At 25.7% G+C, this 19,136-nt stretch overlaps 4 protein-coding genes across 4 annotated transcripts; 1 reads left to right on the top strand and 3 right to left on the bottom strand.

Moving 5' to 3' along the window:
* Positions 1 to 3,534: 3,534 nt before the first annotated feature.
* On the bottom strand, positions 3,535 to 4,584 carry PmUG01_09054300 (cysteine-rich PDZ-binding protein, putative; the record flags this gene model as incomplete). The annotated part of the gene is made up of 4 exons (XM_029005257.1): positions 3,535 to 3,613; positions 3,882 to 3,956; positions 4,158 to 4,215; positions 4,524 to 4,584. 4 exons carry the CDS (start codon positions 4,582 to 4,584, stop codon positions 3,535 to 3,537), a joined length of 273 nt encoding a protein of 90 aa, XP_028861863.1.
* A 994-nt stretch (positions 4,585 to 5,578) lies between these two features.
* On the bottom strand, positions 5,579 to 8,851 carry DYN1 (dynamin-like protein, putative; the record flags this gene model as incomplete). Its single annotated transcript, XM_029005258.1, has 4 exons — positions 5,579 to 5,605; positions 5,906 to 5,952; positions 6,234 to 6,367; positions 6,555 to 8,851. 4 exons carry the CDS (start codon positions 8,849 to 8,851, stop codon positions 5,579 to 5,581), a joined length of 2,505 nt encoding a protein of 834 aa, XP_028861864.1.
* A 4,268-nt stretch (positions 8,852 to 13,119) lies between these two features.
* ABCB3 (ABC transporter B family member 3, putative) lies at positions 13,120 to 16,333 on the top strand (the record flags this gene model as incomplete). The annotated part of the gene is made up of 3 exons (XM_029005259.1): positions 13,120 to 15,510; positions 15,943 to 16,105; positions 16,290 to 16,333. The coding sequence occupies 3 exons, from the start codon at positions 13,120 to 13,122 to the stop codon at positions 16,331 to 16,333; spliced, it is 2,598 nt and encodes an 865-aa protein (XP_028861865.1).
* Positions 16,334 to 16,534: 201 nt separating this feature from the next.
* On the bottom strand, positions 16,535 to 19,021 carry PmUG01_09054600 (conserved protein, unknown function; the record flags this gene model as incomplete). Its single annotated transcript, XM_029005260.1, has 3 exons — positions 16,535 to 16,562; positions 16,782 to 16,924; positions 17,129 to 19,021. The coding sequence occupies 3 exons, from the start codon at positions 19,019 to 19,021 to the stop codon at positions 16,535 to 16,537; spliced, it is 2,064 nt and encodes a 687-aa protein (XP_028861866.1).
* Positions 19,022 to 19,136: the final 115 nt, after the last annotated feature.

Here is a 19,136-nt window from a genome sequence, read left to right on the forward strand (position 1 = left end):
TTTTTTCACTATTATTAAATAATCAAATATTTGTATAAGCCATTGGCAATCGTGAATGTTAACTCCGGTCTACGCGCGCAAAAATACATGTACAAATGTAAATATGTATACACATGTACAAATTTACATTCATAAACATATACATTTATAAACATATACATTCATAAACATATACATTCATATACATATATATAAATATTCATATATATAAATATTCATATATATAAATATATGTACATATATATAAAACAACACAAATGTTACTTCTTTACAACGTGATTAAAATAAACAGAATTTGTTGTTTTTTTTTTTTTTTTCATTGTTTCTATGGTTCAGTTTTCTTTCTCTTTTTATATCTATATTACATAATCTAAAAACAAATGTTCGTACTGCTGCAGCAAAAAAAAAAAAAAAAAAAAACAGGTCAAAAAAAAAAAAAAAAAAAGATCATTTTAATAAGAAGTCATTTTACATAAATGATAAAATTTATGTGTGCATATTATTTTTTTTTTTTTTTATTTTATTTAGTAATTAAATATTTTTATACTAATTAAAAATTATCAAAGAAAAAAAAAAAAAAAAAAAATCATAAAAAAAGAAGAATTAAACGTATTCTCTTTTATAGTATCACAAATTTTTGTATTGTCTTTTTGTATATTTTTTTTCTCTTAGCGTAAAAATACTTTGTAATTGTTTGCAACAGAATAGAATTACAATGAAGGCTTACATATACATATATATGTGTATATATGTATGTATGTATATATATATATATATATATATATATATATATATATATATATATATATATATATACGAGTGTATGCTTATTGATTTGCTCATTCCTGCTTTTACCTATGTTGTTATATTTATATATTTTTCTGAACAGTTCATAAATAAACTATATAATACTGAAATACACATTAATATTTATTCCTTATGCATATTTTGTATTCCACATGTTCATAAAAATTATAGTTATGTAGCTTATATGAAAGAATTGGCCGTTAAATGTAAGGGAAAAAAAAAAAAAAAAATACTTACAACAGACAATATTTACACTTTTAATTTTGGCTAATAAAAAAAAAAAAAATCTTCTACACTACATTATATACGACATTATACTCTCATTATGTTATTCGTACTTATGCACATATATATATGTATATGTACATATGTATATTTATACATACGTTTAAATATTTATATGTACGTATATATATTAATATGTACGTATATATATTAATACGTACGTATGTATAAATACATATATGTACGAACACATAGATAATCACATAAACACTAGTATGTTTGCATATACACATGAAGGTTTTTTCGTAGCGTAAATTTATATTCAAAAAACACTGAAACAGCAACATGTAGATGAACTTATTTATTTATTCTTTTTTCATTTTTCATCATATAATTATTTGCTAAATGGTTATAGTGCAACTTTTTTTTTTGCGTATTTTGTATCTGTTGGTAAGTACAGCTTAATATATTTATAACTCTTCACAGAAATATTTTCATCTTTTTTTCTTATAGAAATGCGTTAGTGTGATAATAAAAATAAGCAATTCATAAATGTACTTGTGTGTATATATACACATGTTTATGGATATGCATTCGCATATGAGTGTACACATATATATAAATATATATATATATATATATATAAAGTATACTTATTATTCATACACATATATATGCATATACACATATACATATATATATATATATTTATTTATTTATGAGGCAATATGCACATATAATTATTATGTGTATTTACATATATGTCAATATGCATGTATGTGTATATTTACTTTTTTATTTATTCGAAAAATGGTAATCATTTTTTACGGTGGTTAATAATTATGGATGTATGTGAGTGTATGTGATACATGTGACGTAGGTGAATGTATATGTACATAATTTTCTGTGTATATGCAGGTATATAAATATATATATAATACAAATGTACATATTATTTATTTGATGAATTTTTCTTTTTTGAACTTTTGCTATTAGTGAAAATACCTCATATTTTTTATTCCACAGGAATCGTATTTTTTTTTTTTTTTTTTTTTGTTAGTATTGCTATATGCAGGAGCAAACTTTTGAAATAAACTTAGACTTTCTTATTATTTGCCATTTTTGATTTTTTCTTTTTTATTCACCATAATGACAATCATATTCATAATCATTATCATTTTTGTTATATTTATTATTATCTTTTAATTTTTTTTTTTTTTTCCCCATTTATACTGTTGTTATACACTGCTATCTAGTGCACCCAGCTTGCTCTTTTTAAAATCTTAAGACAACAGTAATATGTGAACAAATTACAAAAATAATCAGAATTATATATAATCTAAAGGTAAAATATATTATAGTTATAAAATTATGAATATTTTTCACATTTTATTGTCTTGGAAAACTATTAGCTAATTTTCATATGAACCATAAAACATTTATATAGCACAAATGAGTTACATATGTATATGTGCTTATATATGCATATACGTATACATATATATATATATATATATATATATACATATATATATATAAATATATATATACAATTAATTATTCGTTTTGTTTTTGTGTTTATAAATTGTAATAACATTAATATTTACTATACTATAGTAGTTTTTTTTAGTTTATTATCTTCAATTAAAAATAAAGTAAATACTGCAACCAAGATGTTTAAAAAAAAAAAGAAAAAAAAGAAGATTAATGCATTATTTCAAAATTAGTATATTTTTTTTATAGGACTCTTGACTAACTATAAAAAAAAAAATAATAATAATATTACATTCAAAGGAAAAACATGATATGTATCAAAGAAAATATTTCGTACGCAAGAATGTAATAACATAAATAACCATATATGCAATACATATATGTTTTTGCAGGATCATCTGGTCATATTATAACATATGAGATACTTAAAATTGTACGTCCTTTGGTAACGATTAAGTAAGAAGCACTAATTTATAAAAGTACATATGGGTACATGAGTATATACATATATGTACATATTCATATAAGTATACCTTTAGAACGAAATACAAGTTATTATGGAAAGGTGGAAAAAGTAAAATGCACGTTTTCACGGTCCATCGCATAGCTTAAATGCTAAAACGAAAAATTTTTATATGTAATAAAATGGAAGTAAAATCATTTTTTATTTTTACTCGGGATTCTAAGTTTTTCTCTTAAAATATATTGTTAAGTAAATTAAAAAAAAAAAAAAAAAATTCAAGCATTTCAAATAATTCAAATGTAAGCATATACATATAAGTATAAACTAAAATATAGTTATCTTGTGAAAAACAAAATTATCCTTTTCCCATGCACATTTTAATTGATGGATACTATATATTATTTAGTAAGGTAAGAAAATTTTTTCATGCCTTACGATTGATATGAAATCGAAAATTTGCGCGTTCTCTTTTTTTATATTTTTTATACGGGTAGTTCTTTTTTCATATTTTTAACATGATTATAATATTATGTATTCAGAATAATTTAAACTATTGACATGTTATGGGAGGAAGTATCTGTTATGGTTTTACCGCATAAATTACATTTTCCTAATTTATAAGAACTGAAAAAGGAAAGGCGAAAGTTTTTGGAGTGTGTTTTTATTTTTATTATATGTTATCCTATTTTATTATATTTTATTATATTTTATCATTTTTTATCATTTTTTATCCTATTTTATCATATTTTTTCTTATTTTCTTTTCTTTTACTTTCTTTTCTTTTTTTGTTTTGTTTTTATTTCATCATATTGTTTCAAAAGGAATGTCCACTAACACTATATGATTGTAAATACAAATATTTTTTTATAGCCTTTTTGTTATTATATATTACCATACTGAACAATATTTTCCATCAAAATGCAGTTGACTACTACACTTTTTGCATTTTCTGTTATTCGGATTAAATCTAATAAAAAAATATATAAAAAAAAGGGAAAAAACAGGAAAATAGGAATACAAAAGAAAATATTGTAATCTTTATAAATGAAATTTTTTAAATCATTAAAATGACATACATACATATACATATATATATATATATATATATATATATAATATAAAACAAGAAAAACTAAAATGTGTTAAATATTCATTTTGGAAAAAATACTTTTGCTTGGTAGTGTGATATTCCAATAATTTATTAACACCAGCTGGTCTTGTTGAACCTAAAGGGGAAAAGTGTTGCATATATGATTATTTTTTACAAAGTTTTATATTTACGTTATTTAAAAAAAAAAGGTTAAAATTTCTTAATTTAAAATATGTTTTATATTAACAGAAGAACTTTAACAAATATAAATACACATTCTAATGAAAAAAGGAGGTTCGCATATTTAAAAAGGAAAAAATATAAACATATAATTAAGTATATATATATACAAATAGTCGAATGTCCTTATTAAATTGGAATAATGCTAAAAAGGTTCGTAAAATATATATTTATATATATATTTTTGCATATATATATTTTTACTATTCTTGACATCAGGTGTTGGCAATTTTTTCAACTTCTTTTCGCACTTTTCACATGGCATTTTTATTTACCTTATATTTTCGCATTAAAGTTAAAAAGGAATGAATTTTCCCTATAACAATTGCGTTGCTTATTATTCAATATGCATTATGTTATTATGTTTGTATTAATAAAAGGAAAAAAATCTACATTTTCTATTTTCAGTTTAAAAAAATTTTTATTTCTATTGTTTCTTTTTCACAAATTTTTGCTTCACTCTCTTTCATGTCAATTGTTATATTTTTATCATTTAATATAATTGATTGGGAAAAATTTTGTTTTTTTTTTTTTTAAAATTTTTTTAATTTTTTAATTTTTTTAAATAATATCAGGATAATTTTATGTATAAAAATGAACAAATTAAAAAAAATATGTTAAAAAAGTATAAACCTTTGTGAAATGCACCTGGTACTTGTTTATATATATTTTACATATATATATATGAACGTGCATACTGTATATATTCATGAACACATACATATATGCCTACATTTATATATACATAAATTTGTACATACATACATTTGAATATACACACGTTTTTATATACCTAAATTTGTATATACATAAATTTGTACATACATAAATTTGTACATACATAAATTTGTACATACATAAATTTGTACATACATAAATTTGTACATACATAAATTTGTACATACATACATTTGCATATACAAACGTTTTTATATACCTACATTTGTATATACACATTAATATATAAACATATATGCCATAAGCATGGGAGAAAATAATTTAACTTGCGCATATTACTGCGTTATTATGATTACTCATATTTACTTATTACACAATTTTTACAAAAAAAACAAAAAGGATGAAAAATAAAAATGAAAAAATGTAAATAATTGTTAATAAATGATTATGTGAATTAAACAAATTAGTTCATAAAATAAATAATTATAAAAATATATTCACATGTGTACTATCATTCATTCGGTGTAAACACTCCTTCAATATTTACTATTCAACCGTCAATCATGGTTTGTGGTGCAATGTTAATCCAACAAGGGGTTGTACTGAACCTAAAAATAAACAAGAATCAATATGCGGGGATAAATCATAGCAACATAAATGTACAAAAGGGTGGATATAAGTACATAGGTGTATTTGCATATATATATATATATATATATATATGCATGTATTATACGTGTGTGATGTCCTTCCGCGGCTTGCTTGAAGCAAATTCATCAAAAGTTGTGAGCACGTGGAGAAGACCTTCTATATATATATGTATATATGTATATACGTATGCTCATGTATATGTACATATGCGTATTTTATGAACGCGTACACAGAAAAGTGGAAAATTAAAGAATTACTTTTTTCTTCATGGGCTCCTTTTCAAATAAATGCTTTCCTTTTGAATCTGCAGAGAAAAAAGGAGAAAATCAAGTTAACATTAAAAATTCCTCATGTGCCAGTGTTGTACATAAGTACATTCGTGCGCACATGTACTCGCGAAACAATGCTCTCGACAAAAACTGCTTGTACAACGTATGAAGCATATATATATATATATATGTGTATATATACGTATATAGATTTTTTTTTTTTTTTTCAAAATTGTTCAACAAACGATATGAGAAAATAATAGAGCAAGGAGGGTAGGGGGAGCACACGTTTTAATATGAACATTTATGCAGTTACCGTTCATGTGACCTTGTTGCATATAAGAAGAATTTCCCATTTTCTGATTTATGGTACTTGATTGTTTCATGATGTTTGAGTTTACCGAACTGGGGGAGTTGTTTCGGTTTTGCATTGGCATTTGGTTCCGTTTGCTACGTAGGGAAAAATAGGCAGCGTTGCATGTATGTTGATATACGGCAAGTATACGTACGTTAATGAGAATATAAACACACACAGGAAAAAAAAAAAAAAGCATACATAGACAAATGGCTGACAGACGTATACGTATATATACGCACTAGGATATTCGAGCCGAGGGATGTTTTCTTATTTTTTTACCTGATGACGGAGCTGTCATTCATACTCACATTTTGAATGTTGGTTCGAGAGGAACTCACATTCTGCTTATAGTTTTGAGGGGTACTTTGTATGTTGCTATTTTTTAAGCTCTTCTGAAACTCAATTAGATCTTGTTCATAATTTGCATCAAATAAATCTATATTAATTGAAGTGATATTTGGATCTTTTAAGAGAACTTGGTTTGCTTTTTTCAAAATTTCTAATTGTTTATTTAGATTTTCTCTTTCTTTTACTACATGTGGGGGTTCATTTAATAACTCGTAAAGTTTTTGCTCACTATTTAAATCTGAGTATAATTCAAATTGCATTTTCTCTTGCAATTTTCTTATTAAAAAATAACCTATAATTTTAGGTACACTATCTCTAACATTTCTAAGGACTATATTAAAATAACAATCTAACCTACGTCTAATTTCTTGAATAAACTGAGCATTATATCTAGTTTTTTTTTTATCCTTTCCATTCCACATACTCATAACTGATTTCTGTGCATTGGTAATATATTTCGTTGCTTTCCCTGTAATATATTCTTGGTCACTCAAAATATTTGAATAGTATTTACTCTGCATATTGTTATTATTATTGTTATTACTATTAATAATATTAATATCTTGATTTGAATTGGACAAATTGGATTGTTGTCTTTTATTCTGATATCTCTGTTGGTTGCTGCTATAATCCTGGTTTGCTCCTCCAGCACCACTAGCATTATCATTCTGATCTTCCTCATTTGAACTAATAATACTACCATGTTCAATTAAATACGACGAATCATTAGTAAATAAATAGTTTGTTTCGGCTTCAATAAAGTTCTCTAAAATGTTGTGTGTATTTTCCTTTTCCCTCATTAGAATTGCTTGAGATAAGTCTAATACTTGCTCAGATAATTTTGGAAATCTAATGAGAACACGGTTAGCTATTTTTTGAGATAAAATATCAAGCGTTTGACTAACTTTATCTAAACAATTAAAAACAGGGGCATATATTTTTTTTAAATGTGGTAATATTAAAAACTCAAACGTATCTGGGGATGGGAAGCCAGGTAAGCTATCTCCTTCATGTAGACAAATAGCATCATCAATATCGTAGTCGCTCAGTTCAGTTGTTACATTTCTACCTACATATTCATCTAAAAATTCGTTAAATATACTTCTAACTTTAAGTCCACATATGATATCGTTGTTTTCAATAAAGACTTGTAATCTTTTATCATATTTTCCTTTCAATGTATTTTTAAAAATTTCACAATAATCTGTTATCATAGACCATAGAAGTTGAGTTTTTTTAGTTGCATCAAGTGGTACATTAGTACCTAATTCATATAGTTTATCATTTATTGATCTAATTTTGTCATTAATTTCTATTTTGACGTCAGGTAAAAAATTTTTAATATGTCTTAGTAGCACTTTTGTTAATTTATCTGTAAGTGAATTAATACCATACAGATTTGGAGATAATTTTTTATATATTGGATGTTTTTGAAAAAATTCTTGTTCATCTTTTAAGGATTGAGTTATACTTTTCCCACTCCTAATATCAGCTATTGATCTATTTACGACACCTGTATAACCTAATCGTAATGTGATTTCATCATTCATCAACATCTTACTTGCATCTGCACCTTTATCCATCAAATCTATTTTAGTAATTACTCCGATTGTTCTTAATCCCTTAGGATCCACTTTTCTGGCTATTTGCAAAGCATCACTTGTAGACATATCAGCATTTGCTGGTAACACTGCCAAAATTATAGTCCTTGGATCTTTTACATATCTAAAAGCCATTTCTCTAGTTAACCTTTCTATATCATCTGTCTGATCTGAATTCTTTAGTGGCACTCTAGTAATTCCGGGTAAATCTATTAAAGATAAATCCGGGCAACCGGTAGAATATATATTTAATACTATCGGTTCATCTACAATACCTTTATTTGTTCCTGCTAATTCATCAGTTAAATTATTTATATGATCTCTAACTTCATTAAAATCCGTAAACTTTTTATTCTTTTCGTCTTCAAATATAGCCCAATGCTCTGGCTCATTATTTTCTTTTATATGTATCAATCGAAATTCTATAGGCCTCCTTGTAACTATTCCTTCCCCCCTAGGTAAGAAATCCAAACCTACAATTGATTCTAAAACACTACTTTTTCCACTACTCTGTGTACCTATTACACATATACGTGGTAAGTTTATATATTTCTGCAAACCTATATCTCTTAACTCGTCAATGATGTTTATCAGTTTACGCAAATTGTTATACATGGATGATTCCATTTTATTGGGATATTAGTTTTTCGACGAAGGGTACATAAAGGGGGGTGGAGAAAAAAGGGGGAGAAAATATATGGCAAAAAAATGAGGAAGCAGTAATAATCAAGTGCACTTCAAGCGAAAGCCTACGTTTTGCGTATCACACAGGTACTTCACACAATGCGGGATACTGCTCTTAATTACCTATGTTCTTCGTGCGTGTGTCGGTGTCTAAGTATAGGCGTTACTGTTAGTGTAACCTCTTTTTCACGTGCATGCATATGATACTATATATATATATATATATATATATATATATATATATATATATATATATATATATACGTTTATACAGATGAACGTAGGCTACGTCTAAAAGGTACTCCTCATAGAATGATGATACAGATCTGTTGCTAAATGTTTACTCTCACTTTACTTTTTACGATCAAGTAGGCAAACACAACAAGGGCTCACCAAACGTATTACTGTGCTCCTTCAATCTTTGCTACAAAGGCAATTTGCATACCTATTGACTACTTATTTGAACACTTATTTATTAAATTATTTTATTTTATTTTTTTCACAAAAAAAACTAATTAAAAAAAGAAAAACATACAATGCCAAAAAACCTATTTAAAATGGAAAGGCAAAAAATAATTGAGTAAGTGTACATATATAGGCGAGAATGCATGAAAAATACACAAAAAGTGCAAACATGTACATATATATATGTAAATGTACATATGTAAATGTACATATGCAAATGTACATATGCAAATGTACATATGTAAACACAAACATAAACTAACAGTTTGTAAATGCATACCAGAGTTCGGCTACTAATTTGTCACTCATCATTTATCACACAAACACGCACGCTTTTTTTTTTTCTAGTGTAATATACAACAATATATAACACCTAAAATATATTTTAATTCTTCTTATTATTTCCTTTAAAATATATATTTTTTTTCGTATATACTAAAGAGAAATAAATAAACTTGCAGGTATGTTCATGCGATATTATAGTGTACATATATGTCTATTAAAAATGTTCATTTTAATTATTTAAAAAAAAAAAAAAATAGGGAAAGAAAGGTAGAAGAAAATAAAGGAAAACAAGTACACACTTGTTAATATACATACATTACATTTATATATATATATTATATGTATATAAATAAGAATGTATGTATAAATATATGTGTAAATATACGTGTAAATATACGTGTAAGTATATATGTATATATATATGAATGTATGTATAAATATATGTGTAAACATGAGTGTAAGTATATATGTATATGTATATATAAATATACATAAATATATATAAATAGTTTAACAAAAAATGGTTGATATATATTTTATTATACACTTGCAAGGCCTGCGATTTTGTGGCAGCAATACACGGTAAAACACTTTCTTTCTTTTAAGTTGAAAGATGAACTCACGAGGATTTACTATTACAAAATATTCAAATGTATTAAAAAAGAAAAAAGAAAAATCCATATATAAATATATATTTTATTATAACAATATAACAATAGAACATTATAACAGTAGAACATTATAACAATGTAGCATAAAATGCGCTTTAAAAATAATGCATTGCAGAAATACAGCTTTTTTATTTTTACTTATCTTTTTTATTTTTTTTTTTAAATTTATTTTTCATTATTTTAAAGTTGTTTTAATCATAGATTTTGGGTCGTGCTTCGTATTTTTACCCTTTATAAATTAATTTTTTTTTTTTTTTAATACGAGTATGCAATATGTATATAAGTATATACATATATAAATACATATATAAATACATATATAAATACATATATAAATACATATATAAATACATATATACATATTTATATAAATACATATATATATATAATAATATTAATATATAGCTGCTTTATGAGTGTATCGCTATGTTATATATCACTATTTTTAAGATAATTTTAAAAGAGCTAGGTAAAACTATATGCTTTGCGTAATTAAGTACTCTTTAATGCGCTTTAAAACTAATATTGTTCATGTCATTTTACTGGCAAATATAAAAAGAAAATGCCATTTGAAATTAAAAAAATAATAGATCTATTTAAATAAAATAAAATATTTTTATTTCGTGCGTATAGTTATTTATATTTCTTCATATTAATAATAGTACTTTTATTATTACATATTTTATTTTTTTCGTGTTACTAAACTATATTTTCGGAAAGGCATATAATTTTCGAGTTGCTTTTATGTACCATTATAGAAATATGCACATAAATGTATTACGTTTGTATGTACGTATGCATAAGCTTAACTATGCATCTGCAATAAACATATGAAAAGCGGAAATGCTCCCATAAAATGTGTACAGAAAAAAGGAGAAAAAATTTACTACCAAAAGGCCGCATATATAGAACTAGCACATGACAACAAAGTTGGGTATAGTATATATCGTTTAAGCATTTCTTTCATTTCTAACATTTCTTGCATTTCTTGCATTTCTTGTATTTCTTGTATTTCTTCCATTTCTAATATATCTAATATTTCTTGCACTTCTTTCATTTTGTATATTTCAAATTTTTCTTTGTAATTTTATTAATTTTTGCAAAAATTTTGAATATTAACCAGCTTCATGCATATAAAATATGAGCTTAATTACCCAAAAAAAGTTTGCCCCTTTTTAACGTAAATATAAATATATAATATTAGGTTTCGAACTCTCTGTATAAGGCTTTTTTAATTTTTTTTATTTTTATTGTTATTGATAACTTTTGAGAACTGGGGGGATTGTATTATGTGAATTTTACATGTTTGCATGTAGATTCATGTGCATATTAAGAATTTAAAGTTCTGTCATACGGTAATTAAATTCTTGCCTGTTCATAATTATGTTTCCTTTTATTTAGCTATCAATCATGTGATAACAAAAATATGCATTAGTGATCTGTTTTTTACTCTGATAATAAAAAAGAAAAAAAAAAAAAAATAGCTGTGGTAACAATAATAGTAGTAGCAGTAGCAAGAATGGCCAAGTGTAATGCGTCAGGAAAATATACAGATAAAAAGGTAGTACTCGTGATTGTTTCCGAGAAATTAAAGGATGGAAAAATATTTCGAAGTTATATAGCGGTTTGTTTGTACTATTTTTTATTCTGTTGTTTTTTCCTTTTTCTCTCTTCCATCTTCTTTATACATTCTCAGTTCATCCATTTCCTTTTACCTGTATCCCCTTTTTTTATCACTTAAGTTTATGTTAAAATTGCCCTTAGGGAATAATTAAAAATATGCCTTACGTTCAGGTTCATGTTATGAGCATTTCATCAGTGTAATCTCTAATGACAGTAGTCGAAAAAAAGATATGGATGGGTGGGGTGCCATAAAACGGCAGTGAATAGCTATAATATATACATATCATTTCATATATCGACAGAAACACACAAGTGTGATTATATCAAGAGGTCGGAAAGGAATCTATCTCTATGTATCTATATCTATATATCTATATCTATATATATATATCTATATCTATATATATATATATATACAATGCTTTACGCAATATAATGTATATATCTCAAGTATGCACGCACTTTATTTTTTTTAATTTATCCTATTTATATTTTTCTGTTTATATATAGCAGTTTTTTTTTTTTTTTTTTGTTTGTTTGTTAGTTTGCTTGTTTGCTCGTTTGTTTTTATTTTATTATTTTTTTTTTTATTTATTTATTTTTTTTTTTTTCTCTGTTATTCCTTTGCATTTTAGCTAAAAGAAAAATAGCAGCGTATCGTTTTCTTTTTGCACGTTGGTAGGAAATATAATTGGGGATGTTATGCAAGAGGAATAAATTAAGCTTACGTGATATTAGAAGATACACAGTTATGTCAATTTTACCCGAATCTGTTTTTCATAATTATGTAATTGCTCTAAATAGGTTTCTAACCATTTGGGTAGTGGAATAAATATATATATGCTCGTGTGGGTGTATATATATATATACATATTACTACCAACTGATGGGTTTTTTTTTTTTTTTTTCCTACTCCCCCCTCTTTCTGCCTACTTTGAGATGACGTATAAAGACAATAGTATAGAAGATGCCTGAACAAGCCAGAAAAATAGATATTTTTAGGATAAGAGAACATATGCGATGTTGTTTCGAGGAATGAGAACTTCACTAGTTCATTAGTTCGACAGTTTATCATTAACTTGTCATCTCTTCAACTCAGCAGTCATTACAACCGTATATAAGTTACAGGAGAAAGGAAGAAGGACTTTCAATATTCTAAAATTGAAAATGCTAGAATTGAAAATACCACAACTGAAAATGCCACAACTGAAAATGCCAAAACTGAAAATGCCAAAACTGAAAATGCCAAAACTGAAAACTATATTTTTCCTTTTTGTCTTTTCCTTTTACTTTTTCTTTTCCTTTTCCATATTGAACAAGAGTCTTTATGTGAGAAGCCGAATTTTAGTTAAGAATGTAACAAAGTATGGCAATGCTTGTAAGAAAAAGAAAAAACTTTCTGATTTGAGTTGTATCAAAAATGTATTAAGACGAAAGGAAATGATGAACAAATATTCTCCATATACAACATGTAAGGATAAAATGGATGGTTTAGTTAGTGTTAAGAAAAGTAGAGGATTGGTTTTGTATCATACAAATACACTTGTTCAAAATTTAAATTTTGTTGTTAATATATATAGGGGTAAGCGTAAGGAGTTCACAATGGATGTAAAAAATAAATGTAATTCCATGTTAATTAGTAATGGGGTAAAATGCGGGACATGGATAAAGCCAGTTCCTCGTCGTATTTATTATAGGTTGTTTAGTGAACATGAGGGGTACAGAAGTAATATTACGGGAAAAGATACTAAAGTAGTTGAATTGGATAAGCAGTATTGTCGTTTATTTTTTCAAAAGATATATAGTAGAGTGAAAGAAGGTATAAATAGGGTAAGAGTGTACATGAAAGAAGACAATATGATGAACTTTCTATGGGTATGTAAAAACGTATTATGGAAGAGAAGTATTTTTTTCTTAACAATTTTTGTTATGATACATAGTGCTGTTATCAGTATAGTTATTCCAAGATTTGATAATTTAATTTTTAACGATTTAACAAATAGAAAATTCGATGATTTTTTTTTTTCATTATGTAATTGTATTTTAGCACGTGTTGTTAATATGTGTTTATGTGGACTAAGAAATTATATATTTATGATTACTAGTTCAGATTGTTTGAAAAAAGTGAAAAGAATTTTATTTGATATATATTTAAATAAAGAGTATGAATATTATGATAAGGTTGATTATAACACAGTTATAAATAAAGTAACAGTAGAGTCTCATGACTTTTCAGATATCATACCTTATTATATAAATCCATTTATAAGAAATTTTTTTTCTATTATTCTAAATTTTATTTATATTTTTTATTTAAATAAGAAATTGTCGATGGTTATTGCTGGTTGCTTTTTTTTTTCTTCTCTCCTGACTTTAATGTCATCAAAAATGAAAAAGAAAAGAATAAAAAAAATTAACAGAGAGAAGATCAATAATGCTAGAATATCTTTAGAATCACTTAATAACATGAATATTATAAAATTATTTAGCACAGAACTGCATGAGTATAACAAATACTCAACTTCTTTGAATACTATTTTAAATTTACAAATAAAGAAGGAACGATTTAATTTACTTCATATGATATTAAATAAATTGTTTGTTACTATTACGTATGTGCTTATATTGTTAAATGGTAATTATCTATTGAGCAGTAAACAGATGGACAAAAAAATCTTTACTTCCTTTTTTTTTTATATAAATAACATATATTCTTATATTGATATATTAGATTACTACATTGACATTTGTGATATAGTTCATCAGTATCATTACGTAATTAAATTAATCAAAATGTATGCAGTACAAAATGAAGGTTTACCATTTGGCAAGAGTAATAACGCAGATTCTATCTTATACGATAATGAAAACAACAATATGCCTTCAAAAATGGGACAAGCTAATCATATAGCTACATATCACAGTACTGATAATAACACTAGTGAAGATGTTTTAGTTTGTAAGACAAGTAGGAATGAAGAGAAAAGTAAAAAATATGATTCTTTGATCATTAATAGAAAAAAAAGTGCACTACTATTTGAGTGTGTAGATTATCAAGATAATGATGTAGTACTTAATTTTAAGAACGTGTTTTTTAAATATAACAGCAACCCCGATAATTATATTTTAAAAAATGTTAACATGAAAATTTACAAAAATTCTAATAATGTAATAATAGGTAAGAGCGGTGAAGGGAAGTCCACTCTTTTAAAAATAATTTTAAATTTATACAAATGTACGAAGGGAAAAATATACTTATACAATAAACTATTAAATAATTACTCAAGTCGAGAAATATTTGATAAAATTACCTATGTTGAGCAGCACTCAAAGTTATTGAAAGGAACTATAAAAGAAAACCTTACTTATGGTATTATAGACAGTAATCAATTTGATATGTTAGACTTAATTAACATATCGAAATGTTGTACCACTCATGAGTTCATATGCAGATTAAGAAAGAGGTATGAGACCGTCATTTCTAACAAAACGGAGTTATTAACATCATCGCAGAAACAAAAAATTTGCATCGCCCGGGCGCTATCCAAGTATCCGAAGGTACGTATCGTCTTCAAAAAATTGGCAAAATTAAAGGAAAAAACTTGACAGAAAAGCACACAAAAAAAAAAAAAAAAAAAAAAAAAAGAATTGCGCAAAAGGAGCTTGCACAGCTGTAGTAACTTTATTAAACAAAATCTGAGAGTGAATTAAGCTATTTTTTTACTATTGTATATTGTTCATTTCACATTTCATGTAATGACGTATAATGGGCTATGCGTCCATTTTCTTCTTCTATCCATATGCGCATATGAAGGATATATATTTTTTTCTTTTGAACGAAATACCACACATCTAGTAAACTTTTCTGCCCGCACTATTTATCCGGTTTAGTTGTGTTCCCCATGTGACACATTGAAGTTTATATATATTAGTACATATGTACGTGTTTATGTATATGTATGTATGTTTTTATTTTTCTTCTCTTTGCAGATACTCCTGCTGGACGAGTCAACCTCAGCCGTGGACACGGAAAACGAAAGGGCAATTTTTGAAAATATAAAGAGAAATCCCACTTTTAAAAATTTAACAATAATTCGCATAACTCACAAGAAGGCCAACTTGGACTTATCGGACAACATTTTCCTTCTGAAAGGTACGTACAACGTTTTTCTATTTTGAGAAGGAACCTTGTCCGCGTGCAGTGTATTCATTGATGCGCTAATGTGAGTGTAGGCGAATGTGCACGTATGTGTAAGTGTATGTATATACATACATATGCATATATATATACATATATATATGAATTTACGCGTATACATATTCTCCTTTTTTATCAGATGGATACATAACTAGACAAAGGCGTGTTTTAAGTTATAAATAAGTACATTGCACAAATTAGTTAAATGTGAGTAAAGAAGGAAAAACATGAAAAAAAAAAAAAAAAAAAAAAGAATATCACAAAGACGAGGAAGCAAATTAAGTATATAAATAAAGATAAATAATAATACAATTCACCATGTTTGAACATTTAAGCAAATCGTCTAACCGTCCTGGCTCTTTTTTTTTTTTTTTTTTTTTTTTTTTAGTCATATACTGTTTTTTTGCATAACCTGAAAAACAAATTAAAAAAAAAAAAAAACAATTTTTTTTTATTATTTTTGTAAAATTGTTATGAAAATAAGTTTTTGAACTGCATTTTTGTAGTAGCTTTTAGGCACAAATATGTTCTTTTTAACGTCATTTGTTTTGTTTATGTACTTTATTTATTTTTATTATTTTTATTTTTTTTTTTTTTTCCTTTTTTCATTTGTTCCCTCTTAATTTATTACTTCAATGACACATCAAGGCCTTTTTGGTCTTCTATCTCCTGCGAGATGTGCGAGCAGAACATGTTCAAAAAGTTAGCATCTTTATCATTGAAAGAAATTTTATTCGTCGCATTTATTACTACGACAACACCGATTATGGTTTCCTAAAAAGAGACAAATGAGAAGGAGTTAAAAGAGGATATACTGTCTGTGTGTATTTTCTGGTTTTGTAACGTTTGGTCACTTTTCTCTTAATTTTAAATTTAACTGTTCTCTCGAAATGTTTTCTCTAATTTTTTTTCCATCAGTTTTTTCGTTGAATTTTTTTTTTTTTTTTTTTTGGTAGCTTCCCTCCTTTTTTTACTTACGTTTAGACTGAAGACAGGGGCCGCCATAATCTGGTGAACATTGATTCTCTTTTTTTCGAAAAATAAGTTTGCATTTTTATTAATTTTCAAGGAAGTTGCATTCTTTTGATGATCATCATTTTCGAATTTTTGGTTTTGCTCTTGATTATTTATAGGCATATTCAAATGGATAAAGTTTTTCAAAAGACTACCACTTTCATAGTTAATAGTTTTTTTACTTTTGTATACTTCTCCAATAATACCATCGCTAAGTGGAAAATGAACTAATTGATTGTCAATATATGAATAAAAATTATTGTTGGCCTTATCAAGGATAAATAAAAATGCATAATTTGAATTTATATAACTAGGTAATTTGCTTGACACAAAATTAAAAATTGTTTTATCAATATTCGGGAATTTACTAGTATTTTTTTTTTTTCTTCTATTTTTTTTTTCTTCTAATTTGTTACTATCTATAAATAATAAAGGTATCATACCAAGTAAACAACCAATAGCGATTCCTATAGCACTACCTATATAATAATATCTTCGAGTTCTGTTCATTTTTAATTGCTTATTTGTTAGATTAATTCGAGGAAACCCTACATAAGCAATTATTTTTTCAATATATCCTCCAATAAATATACCTAAAACATCACTAGTTAAATTTCCTAAACCCGCCGCGGCCATAGTACTAAAGCCCAAAAAAATACAAAACGTTGAATCGAACAAATCACCTGATATTATCATAAATGAATTGTCAACAAAACCGAAACATATAAAAGGAATACATCCAGAGAGTGCTACTAATATTAGGTCATGTTTTTTTATATTCATTTCTCCTTTTTCATGGCTCTTTTCATCAATCTGTTTCTCAAAATCTTTAGAATTGTACTCCACCCTTTTAAATACATTTTGATCGTATTTTTTACTTGAGTTGACGTTATTAGCATTATCGATGGTATACATATTTTTCAATGATTCTTCTAAAACTTTTTGTTGTATAATATTGTCTGCTTCGCTAATGTAACTACTTTTTTCTTTTTTTTTTTCCAACTTGGAACTTGGGTCACTTTTTACCTGACTATTTTCATATCGTTTGGAGTTTTGCAGAACAGTGTAATGTGATTTGCTACTTCCGTAGATTTTTTTTTGCTCATCTGTTTGGTCGAACGATTGATGTTTCCATCCCTTCGCTGCGTCATTCAGTCGTGTTGGTTCATTCGATGCAGCACTCACTTGTGTTTGTTCCTTCACAGCTATAACTAACCCATTTCCGCAGTTCGGAATTTTCCCCTTTTCGTTGTTATCTTCATTACATTTTACAACTTTCGAGTGAAAAGAATAAATATTAGAATATTTTTTGCGTTCTATACTATTGAGACTGTTAAGTTTGTTATATAAATAAACATGATAAATTTTTATTTTGTTACTTTTAATAAATTTTCTTAGTTCAATTTTGTTACATTGTAAAAATTTAAGTAATTGGTATAAATATACACCGTTTATCTTTTCTTTACTTATGTTTATCCCGTATTTGAAATAATTACTATGTACTTTCCTTTTTTTTCTTTTAATTAAACAAAAATTCTGTTTTTTATTTTTAACTACACTTGTTATTATCTGAGTTTGTAAATGGCACTTAGGAGTTGTATGATATTTTCGTTTCTCCATAAACATATTTTTTCTATCCGAGGTATAAAAGCTGTACATATTTTTTCTATTTTCTTTAAAATGAAAAAAATTACTTAATTGACGAAACTGATGACGTTCATTAAAACGAATGTTGTAACACAAAGTATTTTTCATAAAGTATTTTATGAGTGAATTATTTATAGTAACAAATTTTCTTTTTTTTTGTTGTAAAAAAGTGTTACTATTAGATATAAGAGAAATATGCTGAACATACATTTTCTGAACAAGCAAAGTAAACAAAAAAAAAGAAAAAAAAAAAAAAGAAAAGTCAAAGTAAAAAATAAAAAACAATATAAAAACAAATACAAGAACAAAAAAAAAATAATTATAA

Source organism: Plasmodium malariae (genome assembly GCF_900090045.1).
Source record: "Plasmodium malariae genome assembly, chromosome: 9".
In the NCBI taxonomy this organism is placed as follows: domain Eukaryota; phylum Apicomplexa; class Aconoidasida; order Haemosporida; family Plasmodiidae; genus Plasmodium; species Plasmodium malariae.